The sequence below is a fragment of the Protopterus annectens genome, chromosome 14.part0 (genome assembly GCF_019279795.1).
Source record: "Protopterus annectens isolate FY-2018-M chromosome 14.part0, PAN1.0, whole genome shotgun sequence".
Classification (NCBI taxonomy): Eukaryota; Metazoa; Chordata; order Ceratodontiformes; family Protopteridae; genus Protopterus; species Protopterus annectens.
Window position 1 is genome coordinate 1022140360 of NC_056748.1, and position 21302 is coordinate 1022161661.

The window sequence follows — 21302 nt, forward strand, 5'->3', positions numbered from 1 at the left end:
TGGTTCTTTTCTCACTGGGTAGTCTTCTTGAATTACCCAGAAGAATTGCTTTTGCAATCACCCAGTGATGTAGGACCAGCATGCCAAAGTTCAAGATTCAGCTAAAAGGCTAATTAGACAGTCAGACAAGGAAATGAAAGACTTGAGGGGCTGACAGCTGACTCTCCTCACTTACAAGTGAAGGTGGATTCTACCTTTGCTTTCTTGTCCTGATCAAAGCTGAATGACAACTATGGCCAGCTGAGCTTCTAGAAAAAGTAAGAACAAGACGCTACTGCACTCTGCAGTACATCTGCATCAGTGCTCAATGTTTCCTAGTAAAGTAGCTTGCAAACTACTACATAACATACATTACCTGCTTCTTTTTCTTGCCCTGTTCTAGCGACCACCACCCAACAGTGATAAGGCCCCTGCCATCCGTGGGAAGCTATCTACAAAACAGGACATGGGTATGTCACCTACCTGTAAAAGATCAGGTTACGCATAGCATGACCAACCCCAAGTATGGCCCCCATATGAATGCTAAAAATAAAGAAACAAAAAGAAATGCTGCTTTCTTTGCTAACTTAAAACTAGCAGCTTTTCAGCACAAAACAGTCAAAGTAATGCAAGAAAAAAAACACACTTCTTAAACTGATGTCAATCTTGAGTTTGTTTGTGTCTTTCGGCTTTTCCCGGTTAGGGGTCGCCACAGCGGAACTCCGGTCCGCTAATGATTGGCAGTAGAGTTTTACGTGCTGGCTTGCCGGGCCTAACGCACAACCTTCAACGAAGGAACGCCCATTCACGCATGTCGCCACACAGAAGACGCTCTAACTGAGAATCGAACGGGCAATGTCTAACTGTGAGGCGACAACGCTACTGCAGCACCACCACCGATGTCAATCTTAAGTATTTCTTAAAATACATTTTGGGGAAAACTCCAGACATATAGTACACATTTAAATACATACCTGGTCATCGTCAGCTGTTGAGAACCGAAACTTTTCATAGACACTGTGATGAAATTCTGGATCAGTCCAGTAAAACAAAACCTCGGCACTTTCACTGGCAATCAGGAGACACTTCATCTAAAGAAACCAAACAGCACAGACTAAAAATGCAGTCTCAAAATAAAACCAAAATTAATCCCATAGCAGTCTATGGACAGTAAATACATATGATAAATTCTCATGGTCTGTTAACACAGACATAGCCTAGAAATCCTATACAACACAAATGGTGTCTCCAATTATGGTTCCGATATGTCATCAGCAAGCGTGGTTTTAAAGAATGCAAACACTGATTTTTTGTAGTAGCAAGCACGACCATAAGAAGCTAACCATTTATTTTTTAAAAACAATAAAAAACGAGCAACATATCTTGTCTCCAGTAAGTGCTTTCACATTCAGATAGAATGCTTCATCAGACTGTTAACAACTTCACATTAATTGTCTTTAAATACCATCTTATTCCATTGGCAAAACCAATCGTATTCGTAGCTCATAAATATTAAGTAGATAAAACTGCGCTGTAATAGTGTTCTTTCATTATTCTATGTTCGCAATTTATAAAATCTCACTATATAGCAAATATTGAAAACATAGATAATATTGAATAAATTCCATATTAATATGTAAAGACAAACGTGCATATTTCTGTTAAAACACACATATATAAACATTATGTAGAGCTGTATGTAAAGTATATTTAGTCTAATGAAAAATATAAATAGAGAAAATAAAGGCATATATCTAAGCATCAAAGCATGTCACTTTTAATTATATATATATATATATATATATATATATATATATATATATATATATATAGAGCTAAAATCTAAATCCATCATGCCTTAACTCCATTAATAAAACATAAAATATCTTCATCAAAAGCACCTACTAATATATAAATATAAAAATGAATATATCAAGACATGATATTATAAAAATATATATATAAAACATGAATACAAAAACAAACATACAAAAATTACACATTAAAAAGCTCAAGTACTATTGAACAATATGCAAAAAAGCTAGTGGACATTACCTTAATTCTCAACCTATCTGCAAGCATGAAATTCTATTAACGTTTAAGACTCCTGGCTGCTAAAAAGAGCCATAAAGAGACCCTATCATTGAGTCCTGAACCTCTATCTGCTTGTAGTCTCAATATCCACCTCAATTCCCTTTGTTCGGTAAAATTCTTGTAGTTTTATATATATATATATATATATATATATATATATATATATATATATACATGCTCTTTCACACACTCCCTTAGGGTTCTATTAGTCATACCTATATAGAACGAGCTGCATTTAATGCAAGTGGCCAGATAAATCAAATCTCCTCTTGCAATTGGCATATATACTGAAATCATATTCCTTCCCTGTGTCCGGGTGAAAAAAATTGTTGTTATTCAACATATAAAAACACTGATTGCAGCTTCTACACGCACGAGTCCCTTTCCTAATTGATCTAAGTGGTTTCTTCTCACTATTTACATAGCATAACATACGTTTTAATGATTTTGTATTTTTGTAGGTGAATCTAGGGGTGTCACCTACCACTGCACATAGCTTCTCATCAATAGTTAGAATATTCCAATTTTTTGCGAAAATTCTCTTAATCTTATTAGTTTATGCTGTGGGCGCACTGTTTCACTGGGGATGACTTTGCAATCATGGATTCTACCCAACTGCCTTTTCCTTCCTAGTAGGAAGTCTACCAAGAGAGCTGGATGTTGGCTACTCTTCTATGTGATCTCATGTCTCTCTCTTTCTGAACCATATGTTAGCTACTATCAAGCCATTTGCCAGACAGAAGTCTAGAATGGCTTCTCCTTCTTTATTCCTGTTGCCCCACCCTGGTGGACCCAGGCAGCCCTCATATCCTGTTCTGTCTGTCCCGATATGTGCATTTAAGTCACCCATTATCAAAACCAATTCAAGTTGTCCTGCTTTATCTAGTAGGTCCTGCAACTGCTGTCTGAATGTAGTCTTTTCCTCAGTATCACAACCCTGCTGTGGGGCATTGGCTGAGATTATAAATACTGCCCTCTAATTACACTGGAGTCTGACTGCCATGAGTCTTTCATTAATTCTGATGATATCCCTCACTGCCTTCTGAAGCCTCTCTCACCACAATTCTCACTCCATTTCTAGCCTGTCCCCCTCCTGAGTAGTAGATTCCAGATCCCAAACCAAGTGGTTTTGTTGAACTGCCCTTCCATCTTGTCTCTTGAACACAGAATGTCCAGCATCCTCCGTATCATCATGTCATCCACTTCCAAGCTGCATCCTGTCAGTGAGCCTACATTAAGTGTAGCAATTCTCAGTTCATGTTTGGCAGGGTGATACGTCCAGCTTTCACTCAACAGCACTATCCCAGGTAACCAAGGCTGGGCAACTAGACCCAGGGTTGCTGGGCTTTATGGCAGGCATAAACTGGCCAATAGGGGCACATACACCCCTCCCATTAGTATGGGTCCCTGGAGTAGGTTGGAGTAGGTCAGGTCCTCAACCCACTTAGCACCGGTAACTACCCATGCCCATTTTGGCAACATTAGGCAACATGACCGAATCACCTAGAGTCATATTTTTAAACCTTGATCTTAAACCTTAACCATAAAACCAGTTATATTAAAAAAAAAAAAAAAAAAAAAAAAAAGACATTCACTACTTAGTTTATTAAAACTTCAGGCAGCTATTAACAGAAACTGTTTCACTTATGACAGGATTTTCCGACACATTCAAGAGCAACTGCCAATATATGTTTCGTGGTAATGAAACATTATCCCCCCCCCATATTCTGGTTTCCTACCTTTTGCAACATAAGATTTTTTTTAATTGACTTATAATTAAGGTTGATCACCAGGCTGCTTACTTGTGATTAATACTTGAGACAAACCAGGGGAAGCAAGATTGCTTCTATACCTCCACTGAGTTTCTGCTGGGATTTTTGGTGACTATCAAATATCATTTTACCTGTTAATGCTGGTTACATCCCCATTGATTGAAATGTCCAGCTCATTAAAATAATCATTTTCCTCAATAGCAATGGGAGCATTTCTGCTGAACTTTTCAAGGTCCGTAACTCATAAATATCAGCCCTTTTCCTTTCTCACCTCTTCTGCACAGTACTGCTTTACCTCATCACTAAGTGGCTGTTTAATGCAGTACTGAATTTGCTTTTATTTACTATGTTCTATACAATGGTTTAATTACATTCTTTCACAACATACTTTGAAATAGTTATTTAATCATCGATACAGTTTCTGATACCAGCTTTTCAGGGGAACTGAAACCTGTCTTGGCATTCAACCAACGCAAAGCATATAAGCACTCAAACAGAGCACTGGTGTAACACAGGATACACATGTACACTCTGTGCCTGCCGTGGAGGAATTTAAAAGATCACCAATAAAAGACTGTGTCTGAAGGGAAACTGTAGCATCTAACAAAATACATATACACACACAAAGAAAGGCCTTGTACACACTGCACAAAAGGCATCTCAAGAAGGAAAAACAAAACAAAATAATCCACCACTCATTAAGAGCTGTTTTTATTAATTAAATCTGGTATCTCAGCTACTCGCCTTCACAGGATCTGACATCACTTCAGTTCTATTTTCATACAGGAACAAACGGTTAATTAATCAATCAACTTTTTTCACATATCAAACTAGAATAAGATTCCATTTATAAATACATATTTTATTTAACATTAGTAAATAATACTACAAAATTCATAAATTTACTTCTTGACAAACTCCTGGGGTGTAATGTCCTGTAATTCAGGATCATCCTAGTTTCCAGTTCTAATAATCCACTTAAAAAGTCCCCACCCCTTGTTAAAAAAAAGCTGCGCCAGTACACTAAAAAGAACCTTATATCTAAACGGTAATGCTTCTCCACAAAATGTCCAGCAACTAGGCTGTTCATGTTTTTTTTTTTTCCTTTTTAAGATATTCATATTTTTATTCCCAATATCATCAAGTGCTCCAAGATTTGAACCTTGACTTCTCTTTTTCAGACCCACATACCATTTTACACTCAATAATATCCACCACTCAAAGACTTGCAACTAAAAACAACCATTAGAAACAAAAGATATCATTAAATTTTTGCCACATGAAGATTTTGCACTTTACAATGGCCACATGCAATGATACCCACACACAATCATACTTTGAAAACAGTGTTACAGACTTAAAGCTTAGCAATTCCTTTAAATCTGATAAAGTCACAAATTTGGATAAAAAGGAACCTACCTACTTATTATTACCAACAGTATAAAGTACAGTTTTGTACCTACCATAAATGTAGATGTTCGAGTGCTAATACAGCTGCAGTCATAACAGATGGGCTCTCCTGCCGTCAGGCGGGTCCTCGGTTGGCCGAATTCCAAAGTCTAGGTCCGGCGTCGGTTGTCGTCGCTTCTTCCCTGACGTCAGTGCGACAGGGGTATAAAAGAACCAGTCGACGCCATTTTCTTCAGTTTTTCTTGCCCCAGATGTCAGGTGCCCCCAGAAGGAAGGCAATACATAAATTTATGTAATAATGCAATGCAATATAATCAAAAAACAGTAATTGCAAACAAATACACCATAAATGAATACCCCAATCAGGTTTGTATGAGGAGGTGTTGGCCCATAGGTCTGTCCCAAGAGGGGAAGGAGGGAGGGAAACCTGGACTGCAGCTGTATTAGCACTCGAACATCTACATTTATGGTAGGTACAAAACTGTACTATGTTCATCGTGCATACAGCTGCAGTCATAACAGATGGGTAGAATCCCAAAGCTAAAAAAGGGGTGGTAGGCACTAGGTGGAACTAGGAGGAGCCAGGATGCCCTGCAAGACAGCAGTGGCAAAGCCTGCTCTAGTTTTGGAGTATAATGGTAGGTGATAGTGCTTGGAGAAGGTAGGCACAGAACTCCAAGTGGCTGCTTCCAAAATATCTTTGGTAGGAACCCCTCTGAGGAAAGCTGCAGAGGTAGCTGTGGCCCTTGTGGAGTGAGATCTGATGCCTGCAGGTACAGTTTTACCATGAAAACAGTAACAAAAGCGTATGCAGTGGGCTATCCATTTTGAGATGGTCTGTTTGGAAATTGGCTTCCCTTGAGCTCCTGTAGCATAGGACACAGAGTTGTTCTGATTTTCTGAAAGGCTTTGTTCTGTCCAAATAATAACACAGCTGTCTGTGGATGTCCAAGGAATGTAGTAGTCTCTCCCCTTTGTTTTGAGGATTAGGGTAAAAGGTAGGTAAGTGGATAGCCTGATTCAAAGCTACCCTGGATACCACCTTTGGCATAAAGGACGGATTGGTTCTTAAGGAAACTCTGTCCTGATGGAAAATGATGAAAGGCTGCACAGCCATGAGGGCTTGTAGTTCCGATACCCTGCGAGCTGAGGGGATAGCCAGAAGGAAGGCTGTTTTCCAGGACAAATATTGCAAATCTGTTGAGGCAGCTGGCTCAAAGGGAGGCAAGGTCAGCTTTTCTAGAATGAAATTGAGGTCCCAAGCAGGTACTGGTTGTTTCCTTGGGGGTTTTATATTCTTAGGCCCTCTGAGGAACTGTCTTAAGAGGGGGTGAGAGAATAAAGGAGGATCAGTGTTGTATTCTGCAGAAATGGCTGAGGCATGGATTTTGATGGAGGAGAATGAAAGTCCACTGCTTAGCAGCTCAGCTAGATACTGTAATATTTGAGGTAAATTCAGTATTCCAGGATTCTGGCCCTTTTTCTCATTCCAGACACAAAACCGTTTCCATTTTGCGGAGTAAGCTTTTCTAGTAGAAGGCCTTCTGGCCTCCAAAATGACATCCTGCACCTCCTTGGAGAGTAGGGTCTATTGTGAAGTTAAGGAATCTTCCATGCAGCCAGATTGAGTGTTTTCAGCTGACTGTGAAGAGTTTTGAAGCTGTGCTGAGTCAGAAGAAGAGGCATTAGAGGTAGGATCCATGGTGGGGAATGCGTCAGGCTCCTCAGGAGTGGGTACCAGTGCTGTCCTGGCCAATCTGGAGCAGTGAGAATCATCTTTGGTCTGTCTGCTCTGGTCTTTAATAGAACTTTGGGCAGCAGAGGAAGAGGTAGAAAGGCATAAACTGTCATTGTTGTCCAACTGAAAGAGAGAGCGTCCACTCTCCAGGTCTGTGGATGAAAAGTCCTTGAGCAGAATTTTGTCAATTGGTGATTTTTGTGGGAGGCAAAGAGATCTATGTCTGGCCTTCCCCATGCTTGAATTATCTGTAAAAACTTGAGGATGCAACTTCCATTCGTGTGGATCTGTCATATTTCTGCTTAGGTTGTCTGCCAGCGTGTTTTCCTTGCCTGGCAAGTACTGTGCTTGAAGTTCGATTTGTAATTCCAGAGCCATGTTCCAAAGTGACATGGCCAGCCTGCATAGGGGGTATGAATGGGTTCCTCCCTGTTTGTTTATGTACCACATTACTGTGGTGTTGTCTGTCCTTATCAATAGTTGACCTGGATGCAGAAGGTCTTTGAAAGCTATAATAGCATTTATTACTGCTAGCATTTCCTTTTGATTGATGTGTAAGTGCTTTTCTTTTTGGGACAATTTGCCCTGAATGCACCGATCTGTCATGTGCGCCCCCCAGACGTAGTCAGAGGCATCTGTTGTGATGACTTGATTTGCTTGAGGCTTGCAGAATGGGAGACCTGTGTTTCTTTGGCATGCTTGAGCCCACCACAGAAATTCCTTTTGAAGACATGGAATCAGTGGTATTATTGTTTCCAAACTGTGGCTGTGTTGAGACCATAGGTTTTTCAGGTACCATTGAAGTTTCCTCATATGCAGCTTTGCACATGGGATTAGTAGGATGCAAGATGCCATGAATCCCAGGGCCTGCAGGATTTTCCTTGCAGTCAGCCTGGTGAAATTTGCTAGTTTTCTGAAGTATTGAGTTAGTTGCCCCTGTTTCTCTGGCGTGAGGTAGGCCATCTGGGTGTTTGTGTCCAAGATGGCACCCAGGAAGATTATTGTTTGAGAGGGTATTAGCCTTGATTTCTTTTTGTTGACTGTGTATCCCAGAGAATTCAACAACATTATTACAAAAGCCAGATGTTTCAGAAGTATGTGCTTGCTGTCCGCTTGGATCAGGCAGTCGTCCAAATATGGGTATATTTGTATCCCTTGAAGTCTGCAGTAGGCAATTACTGATGCCAGGCATTTCGTGAATACTCTGGGCGCAGTAGATAAGCCAAAGGGCAATGCAGAGAATTGATAATGGGTTGAACCTGCAAGAAATCTGAGGTATCTTCTGCAATCTTGTCTGATTGGGACATGCAGGTATGCCTCCTTGAGGTCCAATGTTACCAGCCAAGACTCCTTGCCCAGCATGGGAAGAAGCTGCTGTAATGTGAGCATCTTGAATTTTGGCACAAGTAAAATGTGTTTAGGATGGATAGGTCCAAAATAGGTCTCCAATCTTTTCCCTTCCTTGGTACCAGGAATAGTCTGGAATAAAAACCTTGACCTTGTTCTTGTGTAGGTACCTCTTGAATAGCTTTCATGTCCATGAGATCTGAAATTTGTCTTTGTGCCTCTGCCCTTTGATTGTGTGTCAGGTTTAGCATGCCTCTCATTTTTGGAAGGGTGTGAAAATGGAATCTGTAGCCTCTGTTTATAATGTCCAGGATCCATTTGTCTTTTGTGACAATATGCCAATTTTTTGAAAATAATGCCAGTTTTCCGCCTAAAGGTGCTGCCATTTGAGCCTTGCTTGGCATGCAAAGGGGAAAGTCATTGGGTTTGCTTTCTGAATGGCTGTGAACTATCCTCACCACCTCTTTGTGTAGGAGCTTGCCATTGTCTGCCTCTAAACGATCCTTGAGATTGCCCTCTGCCCCTCAGGCGCCTGTATCTACCTCTTTGGGGTCTGTCCGTGGCTGGAAAGGACCAATTTTTGGAAGGCCAATTTCTACTGAAACGTGGAGGTTGTACCTGTAGGAAATCTTTCACTGTTTGCATTGATTTAGCCTTTTCCTCCATTTTCTTTAATACCTCCTCAGCTTTAACACCAAATAATACATATTTTTGTAGAGGGGCATCTAGTAATTTAGCTTTAACATGATCTGGTAAGGTTTGCTCCTTGAGCCAGGCATGTCTACGTATGACTGATCCTGTAACAGCAGCTCTACATGAGGCCTCTAGAGCCTCAAAAGCACACTGCAAGGTATGTTTACCCACTTGTTCTGCACTATGCATCAAATCCTGCAACTCCTTCAAGTCTGGTTGTTCAGGTTGTGACATTTTGCTTCTCAACTGTGATAACAGAAACTGTTGGTACTTTAACATATGGAACTGGCAGTTTAATGCCCTCATGGTTAAGGTGGCCGAGGTGTATACCTTTTTTCCCCACCTTTCTAAAGCTCTGGAATCTCGCTCTGAAGGTAATGGATTTTTAGCAGTGGAGGCCTTAATTCCCTTGGGGCCCTGTGAGATAGTTTCTGGGTCAGCCGCATGGCTTTTGTATAAGAATTGGTGTGAGTCAGGAACCCGGTAGTACCTGTCAGGCTTGACTGGGGCTGGAGGTAAAGAGTCTGGGTTAAGGCAGGTCTCCGAATACACATCATCTAGAATGTCTAAGACAGGAGGTATAGCCAGAGGCCTGTGCTGAGGGAGTAAGAGAAAATCCCTAAGCCTTTTCTTGGAGTCTGAGTACTCTTGGCCTTCCCAGTGGAAGTGCTCCCTCAAGGTATGCAAGGTTTCCCCAAAAGAGTAATCCTCAGGGGGGGAGACAGAGGGAATGGACTCCTCTGCATCAGAATCTTCAAAACGGGAGTATGAATGTTCCTGGTCATCAGAGTGTTCTGAAATAATGGAGGCCAGGTCCGAGGAGGGGGATTCTTCCTCCACTCTGGGCCTTTTGTCCGGGGGGGGGGGGTTGAGAACCCCTGATAAGAGTAATCAAATCCTCAGCCATTTTGAGCATCTGCTTGTTAGGCATGGGGCCTGGAGAAGGGCCCTGTGGAGCTTGTCTCTTAGGATGCATGGCTGCTTTAGACTTAGAAAAAGCCTTGATGGAAAAAGAAGAGGAAGGCCTGAAGACACCTTGAGAGGTGGCATACCTGTCTAAACTCTGAGTTTCACCGCCTAGAGTGGCTTCGGTATCGGTAGTCGGGGTGTGGGCCGAGGAGCCTGCGACCTCGGGTACAGAAGACACCGCCAGTGAAGTGTCGTCGGTAGTCAGGGGCTGCGTAGGCGCCTCACTGAGAACCGGACCACCTGTAGTCGGCTTTGGCGTGGTGTTGGTAGAAGCCGCGGACCTCGTATGTCGGTCCTTATCTTTGCGTCTTTTACTCAAAACTGGAGTCGGAGTTTCCGACGACATAATGTAATTAAATTTTTTGCCAAAATAATGTTGGGCGAACTCTGCCCGACGCTTAATGGTGCGTCTGTTGAATGTAGCACAAAAACGACAGGCCGAGACGTCGTGGTCTGGGCCTAAGCAAGGATTGCAGAGGGAATGAAAATCCTTATGCGTTATTTGCTTCCCACATGAAATACAATTATTAACTTTGTCTGACATCGGTCTGAGGCAAGAAAAGTTTCCCCAACGGGGTACTTAGCTTTCAAGAAGACTTTGGTTGCAAAATTTTCGTAATCTCAGGAGCTGGCCGACCTGCACTTGCGAACTGCTTCTGCTTCGGGCACCGCGCGGCAAGAAAGACTGGAGAAAATGGCGTCGGCTGGTTCTTTTATACCCGTCACACTGACGTCAGGGAAGAAGCGACGACAACCGACGCCGGACCTAGACTTTGTAATTCGGCCGACCGAGGACCCGCCTGACGGCAGGAGAACCCATCTGTTATGACTGCAGCTGTATGCACGATGAACATCAGAGATCTCTAATAATGGTGTCCAAACCTGAAAAAAAATTGTATAAATAAATTAAAAAAAATTGTTGTCCACCTGTGACTTTCCTCTCCCATCAGTCACGTTATTCGCAGCTTCATGAACTTTTGCATCAGAATACCCCCTACTTTTAAGTCTGTTTTCCACCTAGGACAACTCAATTGTTTTCAAAGTTACTTCAGAAGTATTCCTAAACATTCTATAAAATTCGCCATATGTTAAGGAATCAAATGGGATGGGTGCCTGCTTGCTGCATACAAAAAATTGTTCACTACATTCTCTTTTCTATGAAATCTGTACATGACCCTATTATCCATATTGGTATACAAAGTAACATCCAAATAGTTAAATCAACTTTTTATTAATTTCACATGCAAACGAGTAGTTTTTTTGTTTTCAATCATTCATCACTTGTGTATAATTAAACAAACTTACAATATGAATATTGTGACTGCAAAGGGTCATTTAAACATTCGTCCCAGTTATTAAAAAATAAAATGTTAAAGATATAACAGCTAGCCAGCTTCTATAGCTTCAGGGCATCTTCCAATTCCCAAACTCTCAGGCAGCTAGAGCTATGTTGACTAAACGACAAGTTTGGGCGCAAAGCCCTTCAGAACTTTCCCGCCAGCAGACAGAGAAAAAGGCTGAGCCCTAAAAGGCCAATGTTAGGACAACAAAAAATAAATGCTCACACACTGGCATAAAAAACACACCAAAAAAGCAGGAATGGAGAGAGAGGGTGGCTACTGCTGTATACATTTAAAATTTCAAGAGAAGGATCAGTGACCATGGGTTGTCGAATTAAGGCTGGCTGAACCGTGTTGCAGATCCTTCCATTGTGCAAGTCCCGGTTCAGCAAATGCACAGTGCATTCGCACAGATGAGGTCGGTCTTGTAACTAGAGATCGTAGTACAGTGGGGATTGGGAAAACTACCCTTTTCCCCACTGTAGTGTGATCTCAGAGTTGGAATATATAATATGCAGGGGGTGTGGTGGGTGCAGCCCCCTAAAGGGGGTGCGGGAGGGGGGGGGCTCATCATGCCACGTCTTGTGCTGTGTAGGACTGGATTCTACAGATGTCGAGAAAGGTTGAATTTGCATCAGGATGGGTGTTTGCAACATTCTGACCTTCTAGATATTCAGTGTTCAATGTTTTACTCGTCATTTCATGTAAGATGGTCTTGTGCGTCAACTATATAATAGTAAACCGGCTACTGCAGCAGTGAAAATTCAGACATCTCTTCTTATGGCAAGTTTTACTCACACAGCTGTACTATGTTTATCATATCATTACTGCTGTAGTAGCCTTATCTATATTGGTAGATTAAATTAGCTAACTATATTTGGAAAGTGGAAGGACAGTCCAGGAGCCCTTAGAGAACAGTCCTAGCAAAGCTTGATCTGCCCCTTGGGAAGGAATCAAGCTCATATCCTTTGTAAAAGTATGTACAGATGACCAAGTAACAGCTTCTAGAATACTTCTAGAATCTAACCCTTTCCAAAAAATCCAAAGATGAAGCCAAGACCCTAGCAGAGTGAGCCTTGACCCTGCCTGAAATAGTTTTGTAATGGTGAGCATATCAAAAGTCTGTTTTGACACGGGTTGTCTTTTTTATCTTCACAAGAAATGAACAACTGACCTGAAGATGTAAAATATTTAGTTATGTCAAGACAGCACTCAAGTTCTGTGGACATCCAAGGTACGGAGTACCTTTTCTCCTTCATTTGTAGGTTCAGGGAAGAAAACAGGGAGATGGATAATAAAACTGATTACAATACTAAGTTGCTACACTACCATGTCTGTTTATGCATGTGTATGCTTCTGCAGTAGTACAATGCAAGGTCTACATTCTGCTGCTGTAGTCCAACTCTGCATCTCTAAGCAGAACCATCATAAGTGCCAGACAGCAAACACCTGATGGGGAGCAGCAGACAGGTGACAGGAGCAATCACGACCCTTTTCTTTTCAGCATCTACTGGTCTGACTTCCAGACTGGGAGTCAGGACCTTAGGTTAACTATTTACACACTACTACAAACACAGAGTTAATGTCAAATCTCCCTCCGATATCCATTCATTACAATATGGAGTAATCCTTGTAAACAAATGCTGTATTGAAAAATTACTGACACTAAATGCAAAAAATGCAGCGTTCTCAATTTTGGTAAGCAACTCCCTCCCTCAGTGTGCAAGTACAGTGAATACATCACTTCAAAATGGTAATGTAGTGAAGAATAATGGAACCAAGAGGGCCTTAACCAAACTAATTACTGGTGCCAGAAGCATGGCCTCAAATTGCATGCCAAGAAATGCATAATTATCCGCTTTGGGGAAAATGGTGTCTCCACTAATTAATATATTAATAATAAATTACTAAACACGCAATCAGTCATGATGGACTTGGGCACCCAGGTTGATAGCAACCTGACTTTTGACCACCATGTTGCCTCCATTGTATGGAAGGCTTTCTACATGGCCCACCTCATAAGCAAGGGTATTTCATCCAGGAAAAGGAGGTCATTAACATCCCTGTACTCCTCCATTATCAGATCCATTATCAAGTACAATGCCCCCTTCGGCATATACCTTGCCAAGCACATGCAGCAGCTGGATAGACCACAGAGGTTCCTGACCAGGAAAATCCAGTCTCAAACACCTATCCTATACAGATAGGCTAAAAGCCCTGTCCCTCTACTCAGTCTCGTACAGACTGCTCAGAGGTGACCTGTGCCTGACATACAAGGCTGTCTCCGACTCAGCCTTGATGGAGTTGCTGCATATCTGTAAGTCAAACTCCATATGCACAACCCGCATGCAAGATCTCAACCTGATCTGTGACATTAATAGAACCTGTTGGCAGGATAGATTGTGTCCCAACGACTCCCCCCATCTGTGGAACAGATTTCCTCACCATGTCAAGCAGAGTATCTCACTAGCCCTCTTTAACAGGAACCTGGACGACTGGATGGGAAACAGAAAATATACCCCTGGGATCCCACCTGTGTCCCTGCTGGACAGGGAAAACAGGTGCTGACTTTGTGGGAACATGGCTGAAATTCTTGGCTAGGCTTATAAAGGCCTGCGGGCCAACAGCCTAGTATCGCCCTATAAGCCTATGAATCTGGGTCATCAATTAGTCTCTGACCACCATGCAGCAACAGCACTCAGACAATCTATGTGGCACAGATATTAATTAAAACAATATAATAATCATGCTTAATAAGCATAATTATTATATTGTTTTAATTAATAGCTTAACAGCTTTGTATTGTTTTAATTGAAATTTGATTCTGATTGGTTGCTGGTAACTTCTAAATATGAATGAGCAATGATTTTCAACTGTCTGATGAAGTAGCTCTGGCTACGAAAGCGCTCACCATTGTCTGTATCTTGTTTGTGGATTAAACTTTATCTGTACCTGCCTTGGTCTGGTGCCTCCTATACATTTTTTACACATAAAACATGCTGGAGAGACAAATTTACTGCCAAAGAACAGCTCCATCTCTGGGACAGGTATTACCTGCAAGTTACAGAAAATTACATCGTAGCATCCTCCAAATTAAACCTTGACGACTGAGTAGGTACACAAATTTATTTTGGGAATGAAGTGCTTTGCTATTCCTGAGAATTGCTGTGCTATTCGTGGGGGGGGGGGGGGGTACAGCTAAAGGGCGAGTATTGGGAAGAAGAAATGGTCTTCTGCATTAAATAGCCTTGCATTTCTTATAAACTATGAAGCAGCAGTCTGTCAGTAACCCACCCCCCTGGGAGAAGCGACAAGCAATGACATCAGTACACTTGGGGTGCTGATCTACCTACCAGACTAAATATATTACATCGCTCTGCCCAATTCTGCAGTTGGACTTCTAGTCTCCACAACAAATCACAAAGCCACAAGCCCCTTCCCACCCTCCTACTGTATGTTTCTTCTTCTTCTATTTCCCATCCAACCCTACTAGCAAACAGAGTCCATTTCTGAACTTTGGCTGCTGGCAGTCCAAACAGAAACTCTGCTTCCATGCTATCCCACGGTTCTTGACATTTCCAGTTACCGACCATTTTAGATTCTGCTTACTACATCAAATAAGAGTTAATTTTTTCAAGCTTCAACTTTTCTTATTATGGTTGTTATACAAGTTGATGCCTCCTAGTTTCCCTGATCCAACAGTTTTTGGCTTATTGCACACTGAATTTCATTTTTTTTTCTAATTCTTATGAGTACATCTTTGCCAACAGTTTGCCTTTATATGGATTCACTTTCATTCACAGTGTACATCATGTTTCTAATTCTGTATTTTACTGCTTACATTGTCTTAAGTATTATAATAAACTAGAACTTGAATATTAACCCCCAGGTGTACAAGGGCTAGAATCAGCCCAGGTACACGTTATGACCTCACAGACTTTCCTGGTTGAACTATTTATCTAAAACTAACAATTTGCTTATTTTTCCTTTATTAGCTTTAGGAGAACCTGTACAGAACACTTCTCCACTAACATGATTATCAGAGTCCTTGTTCAGACGGAGTGTATAGTACAAGGTTATCAGTGTGCATCACAAAACCAGCCTTGGTGCCCAAACTGTTAGGTGAATTAGCATCAATGCAGGGAAAAATCGGCCAACAATGTATGTACAAATAATAAGAAGGCAGGCCAGCAAGCACCTTGGCCTTACTTGGTTTCCTTGGGAAAGATTCTTATTTTTCTATCCTCTACTTACAAAGAAAGTTTGTTAAAGGTGATTCTTTGTATACGGATTTAATACATAAGAAATCCTTTAAAATATGGTCAGGACACATCCCATTCCATTCCACAATTTCTTACAGTTTACCATACCAAAACAGACGAGAAATCCACTTAAAGGGTGAAAAAAGTCTTGTTTTCTCAGTGTCTACAGTTATTACAAAATGTTCCAGTATCTGCACTAGTTCATGTAAAGAAACTCCAACTCCACAACTGTAAACTACTAATAATGTTGACCTTCAGCTACCTCTTATACTCTTCAACATCATCTTTAAAATATTACCTTGAGGGACAACTGATTTACAATTTCAGGAGTTTCTTCTTTTATGACAGTTAGGACAATAATCCTTCTGCCATGCCGGGGGAGGGACTAGTAAATAAACAAACAGTCACTGAACTTACTGACTATACAGATCTGTCACTCAATATGACCAACAGAAAAGCAGTACACATTCCCAAAAGCCCCTGCAAACATGATATGAAGATCTCCCCCCACACCCCCAATCTCTAAAGGTATTACCTCTGATGTAGCAACAACTGGTTGTAAACGGAACAATGAATTTATTCTCCTTTCTTCAAGTTACTGTGGTCTTGTAGGTAGCACATTTAAAGACACTGGGGTGTGACTGCAGGGCCTTCTCATTGTATTAACATTTAAATTTCACGTAGGTAAATATATTCTCGTCTGGAGTGCCTTCTGGGTGCAGTCTGCATGCCTTCCCTGTGCTCATGTGGGTTTTCATCACAAAACTGCAGTCTGCCTGTATCACACCTACTATCCCTCACTTAGAAGGTGAGTGAGGCAGCTACAATGACTGCAAAATAACAGCTGGGTAATGGGATGTGATCCAACTCAAGTCATCATGATCAAATGCGGTCACCATAAGGCACACCAACATCAAACTACACGGAGTACACTGAGGGATCAAAGAATGGACTGACATGTTTTCAAATAAAGGGTGCTTCTTGTGGGAATGTAAACTGAGTGAAGTCTCCACTCAGAAACAACCCACTGTGAATCAGTACTGATCAATGGAAAAAGAATAAGGGAAGTAGTTATGGTGGCTTACGATTGCAAATGCTTGTCAGTATGAAATGCCAAAGCTGAGGGAAAAATTATATAAACAATTGTACTGAGAGTGAGTAACATACCTTAGGAGTCAGTGATGAGAAAACTTTGTCAATACTTATATTCCGCTTTGAAACTGGCAAAAGTAACTCCAATGTAGATCTCTGCCTTCAAGAAATTTCTCATCATTTGAAGACTACTCCTGTAGCTAACAGAAACCATTACAGTTTAATTTCCAAGTTCTTCGACTTTCATTTCACTTAGTCATTCCTTCATAGTCTGTACAGCCCTCTGCTACATCACTAGGTGAAACATGAAACCATGCAACAATTGCATGTCAAGTTTCATCTTCACCTCACAAAGTTTCAATATTTTTCTCATTATTGTTCCAATTTAATGTTGTGTCTGTATGGTAGTATTTCTGCCAGACTTGAAGTCTGCATATTAGTTTCATCCTGGTACAACGTGTATTTCACAACCCACAACCAAAGCTTTAAGCATCTCAGCTTAATGCAGAGCTAGCATACAACTACCGTTTAGTGATGTGTTCGGTGCTGAGCTAGTTTATAGCTTTGTCAATCTCTCTGCCAGAGTCTGATGCTGCACTTGGTTAGTGCTCTATGTATTTATTTAACTTATTTAATTCCATTTGTTGACCAAGAAAAAAAAATAGCTAGATCTGCTAGTTGATCTGTCATGTGCACTCTTTCAAATAAGAGGTACCCATTACTTACTGTTTTGCTGTTTAAATTTAATTTATTCCTTTGATGACTGGATAAGTGAAATTGGCATTGTGAACAATTTTTAGGCTTCACCCAGGCCTCAACAGCTGGGGTAAATGCAATACAGACTTTCCTTACATTGGATGCGCGTCTGTTGTATTTTTGGGAGGGGGAGAGAACTCATGGGCAAGTTAGAGAGAGACAGCAAGACTCAACACAGACCGATCTGAAAGTAGGATTGAACTCTCGCTCCTGGAATGATTAGGCAGAACATTTAGCCACACTATCTCAAATGCTTATTTATGTTTTAAGTTCAGGGAGAAAAGCTCCACAATTAAACAATGTAGGTAACAAAAAAAAATCAATCAATTGTATGTGGACATTATTAAACACGTACACAAAAATATACAAAATACACATGTACATAAATAGAAAACATAGTGAAGGTTACAAATTAAACTGACAGTATATGGCAACAGTTAGATATACGGTTAAGACTGGAGACAATATAGTAGTTCAAGGAGGTATACGAAGAGAAGGAGGAACAAGAATGGATAGGGGTTTGGAATAGACAGAAATGAAACTCCAAGGGGAAGTTAGGTAGGTTTCTATATTGTACAGAAATGTTTTACGTTTACTTTTATGTCTATGGTCTAGGAAAATGGAATACCACAGCTTTACTACACAGACAGAGTAAAGAGAGTCAAAGAGGCTATTTGGTTTGACAAATTCTAGGAGCTTTAAAGCCTGAAGTCTTAGATCTCTGCGAGGGATACATTACGGAAGTAAATTAGAGATGGGTGGGCATTTTCTGGGTTCATATATAATTTTATGAAAGGTTTTGTCACGGTCAAAACACCTTTTTGCAACACAGTTCAGAAGAGTACAGTGATCTCCTTAATTGTAAAAGAACACCCATATACTGGAGACTAATCAATCAGGGTCTTGTCACCCAGAATAAACAAACTGCAATCATGGTCTACTGTAAAAACTTATGAGCAAACATTCTCTCTATCAGACTATAGCCACTGACCAAATTAAACTCTGCATCATTTTGTTTGCAGACCCTTTACCTGCGTCTTTTCTTATTAGGCACAAGTTCCAATCTTTTATGCTGGCACTTAGAAAATACCAAGGCAGTGAAAGAAAATTCAAGACAGGCCTAGGCTGTCAGGGTTCATCTTGAAACAAATATCATATAAAACACTGAACATTTTCTCTTCCTACACTTTGTCCCCTCTTGTTTTTCAATAATTAAATGTTAAAAGGTGTTTTAACTCCAGCCTGTAAATCTTAAGTGCTTTACAATGATGTGTTTTGTTACAGGATTATTAACAGAATATTTCAATTTTATTGTAGGTTTGTTCTAGCTTATGTAGGTAGTTTTTTGCATATTAGCAAGGATAGAGATGTAGTCAATATGTGTGTGTGACAGATGAGCAATGCTAGAATGATTCCAAGAATCCATATATGAATATAGGTGCAGTTCGTCACACAAACTTCATCTGCAAAATACTTAAGCACTGTACAGTTTGCAAAAGTCTGCTCCCAGGCCTGATGTTCTCTCTGGATTTCTGCTTTCAAATTGGCAAAAAACAAGTCAAATGGAGACCTCTGTTTTCAAGAAATCAATCATCTTGCAATTAGCACAGATGCTGTATTTTTCCTAGTATAAATACACATATTTCAGTGGGAAGCTGTGCCTGAAAACCCTGGTACTGTTACCAGTGTGGTGGTGTTCCTTTACATATTCAGTCAGATGTCTCTAAGCTGTGCAGCTCCAGACTGCTGCTGTAACGGAGCATTAAACTCTGCATCTGCATGCAGTTAATTCAGTTAGATGTCCGTATTATGTAATGGAATTAACACTGTCAGATGATGTACTTCCCTTATATCTAATACACACACACATACATATACATATTCAGTGAAAGTGGCCTAAAGTGGAACTACATCTGTACAAACTGGTCTAGATTTAATGCTACAATGCTGGGAACTAACTCATCCAAAGTTTGTCTGCTAATTGCTGATGAACCTTTTCAATTGCAAATCTCCAAGTCACTGTCTCAGTTCAGTTCAGTTTTGCTTGCTGGTCCTCTGGTTTAATATGATCACAGTTAAAGGTACATATTTATGCTTCTACTCCTGGCTTACTTTTGTTTTTGTACGAAACATCAGTAGATCAGTGGGTATCATTTTTTTTCTTCTGCAACTAAAGACTACCTCAGGGTGACCATGCTTGAGTCTGATTCTGCTTTTCAAGGATGACATCTTAGGTACATGCTTTTATATTTGTGTCTTAATTCAGTACTGTCTGTATACACATGATGCATCTCAGTGGTAAAGATTAAAAAGAACCCTTTATGGTGATGACAGCTCCTCTTTAGGGAAAGGACTCACCGTGGCAATTCCTTTCTTGAATTCCATGAAGGCTTATTCACAATACACAAGAAATTCAGTCAGAATCTCATGCAAGACAACTCTTTCTAAAGTAAGGATATGTTCACAACAAGCTTAAATACTACAGTCAGAAAAAGGTGGTTTAATAAAATTTTTAAGACCACTCAGAATTGCTATTATTTATTTATTTGTTTAACTAGCATAAAGGAGGTTTTAATTGAAAAAGTAGAAGTCCATCACAGAATTAAATTAGAAACTTGATGATTTAGTACTTGGGTGGCTCACATTCTCTAAAACTTACTAAAAGGGTGAAGCTCCAGCTCAGGCTTTATACAACTGATTAGAAAATGCTTTAACTTCTGAAATAATACTAATTTCCAGGTCACTACAATTCACTTTTTAGAAATCATCGATCTAACAATATATTTTCTCATTTGTAATAACTGTATGGAAAAGCAAAAAAAAAAAATCCTCAGTAAGCATGACAAATCGGTGTTGTTCTGCTACATTTAAAATACAAACCAGGACTCGGAGTTGCAATTTACACATCTCGTTTAACAGTTGGCCCCAACAGTCCTATCAGCACATTTAATAAACATCCAATTGTTGAAGGAAAACCACAGAAATCAGCAGCCCAGGACAATGACCTGAAATAAGCTCATACAGCATCTACCACTGCACAGAGAATCAAACACCAAACAGGACACCTAGCAGCTCTTCATCATGTACTGCACGGTGCACCGTACATAAGAGGTTTTAAAATCGGATTAAATCTTATATTACTTACCACGAACAGATGCGCTCAGAACACAAAGTATTCTTCTCTTGACTAATCTGTAGCGGTTCTCACTTAAATATCAATGCATCAAAAAGTTTTAACAAAGCAGCTTCAACATCAGTACTATTTGCATACTTCCTGTATACTTCACACCAAATCACGAAACGCTGTTGTCATGATTGGGGGCGGGGCTGAAGCGATAAGCGAAGAAACCGGAACTCTGTGTTGTGTTCGATGCCCCCCTCCCCCCATAGTTTTTTATTGAAATATCAAACTGTTAACACTTAACAGTTTAGCACTGGCTAGTTATCAATTACAGACATTAATGTCAATAGTTAATGTACTGTAATGGATATCAGATCAGCTCTGATTATTGGTGCTTGCAACATTGCTAGATCTACTAGTTTCTCTGTCAGGTGCACGTGCACTGACTGTTCTGCTGTTTACATTTAATTTATTAATTTGTTTGCCGGGTAACTGAAACTGACATGAACTATTTTGAGGCTTGACCCCAGGCCTCAACATCTGGGATAAATGTGATATGGACTTTATTTAGAATAGACAGGCATCCATTTTCTTTTTTTTTTTTTTGGGGGGGGGGGGGATCTTGGGTAAGTATGGAGAGAGCAAAACTCAACACATTTAGCCATGCTGTCCCAGATGCTTATTTACGTTTGTTGACTAGGAGTGCCAACTGCATTGATTCTTCCCAGT

At 40.4% G+C, this 21302-nt stretch overlaps 1 protein-coding gene across 1 annotated transcript in view; it reads right to left on the reverse strand.

The window, feature by feature from the left end:
* HPS1 (HPS1 biogenesis of lysosomal organelles complex 3 subunit 1) overlaps positions 1 to 21302 on the reverse strand; it is a 946304-nt gene that overhangs the window by 719941 nt on the left and 205061 nt on the right. Inside the window, exon 2 of the mRNA XM_044056829.1 lies at positions 954 to 1070. Coding sequence (XP_043912764.1) covers positions 954 to 1070 — 117 coding nt within the window. The remainder of the gene's footprint in view (positions 1 to 953; positions 1071 to 21302) is intronic.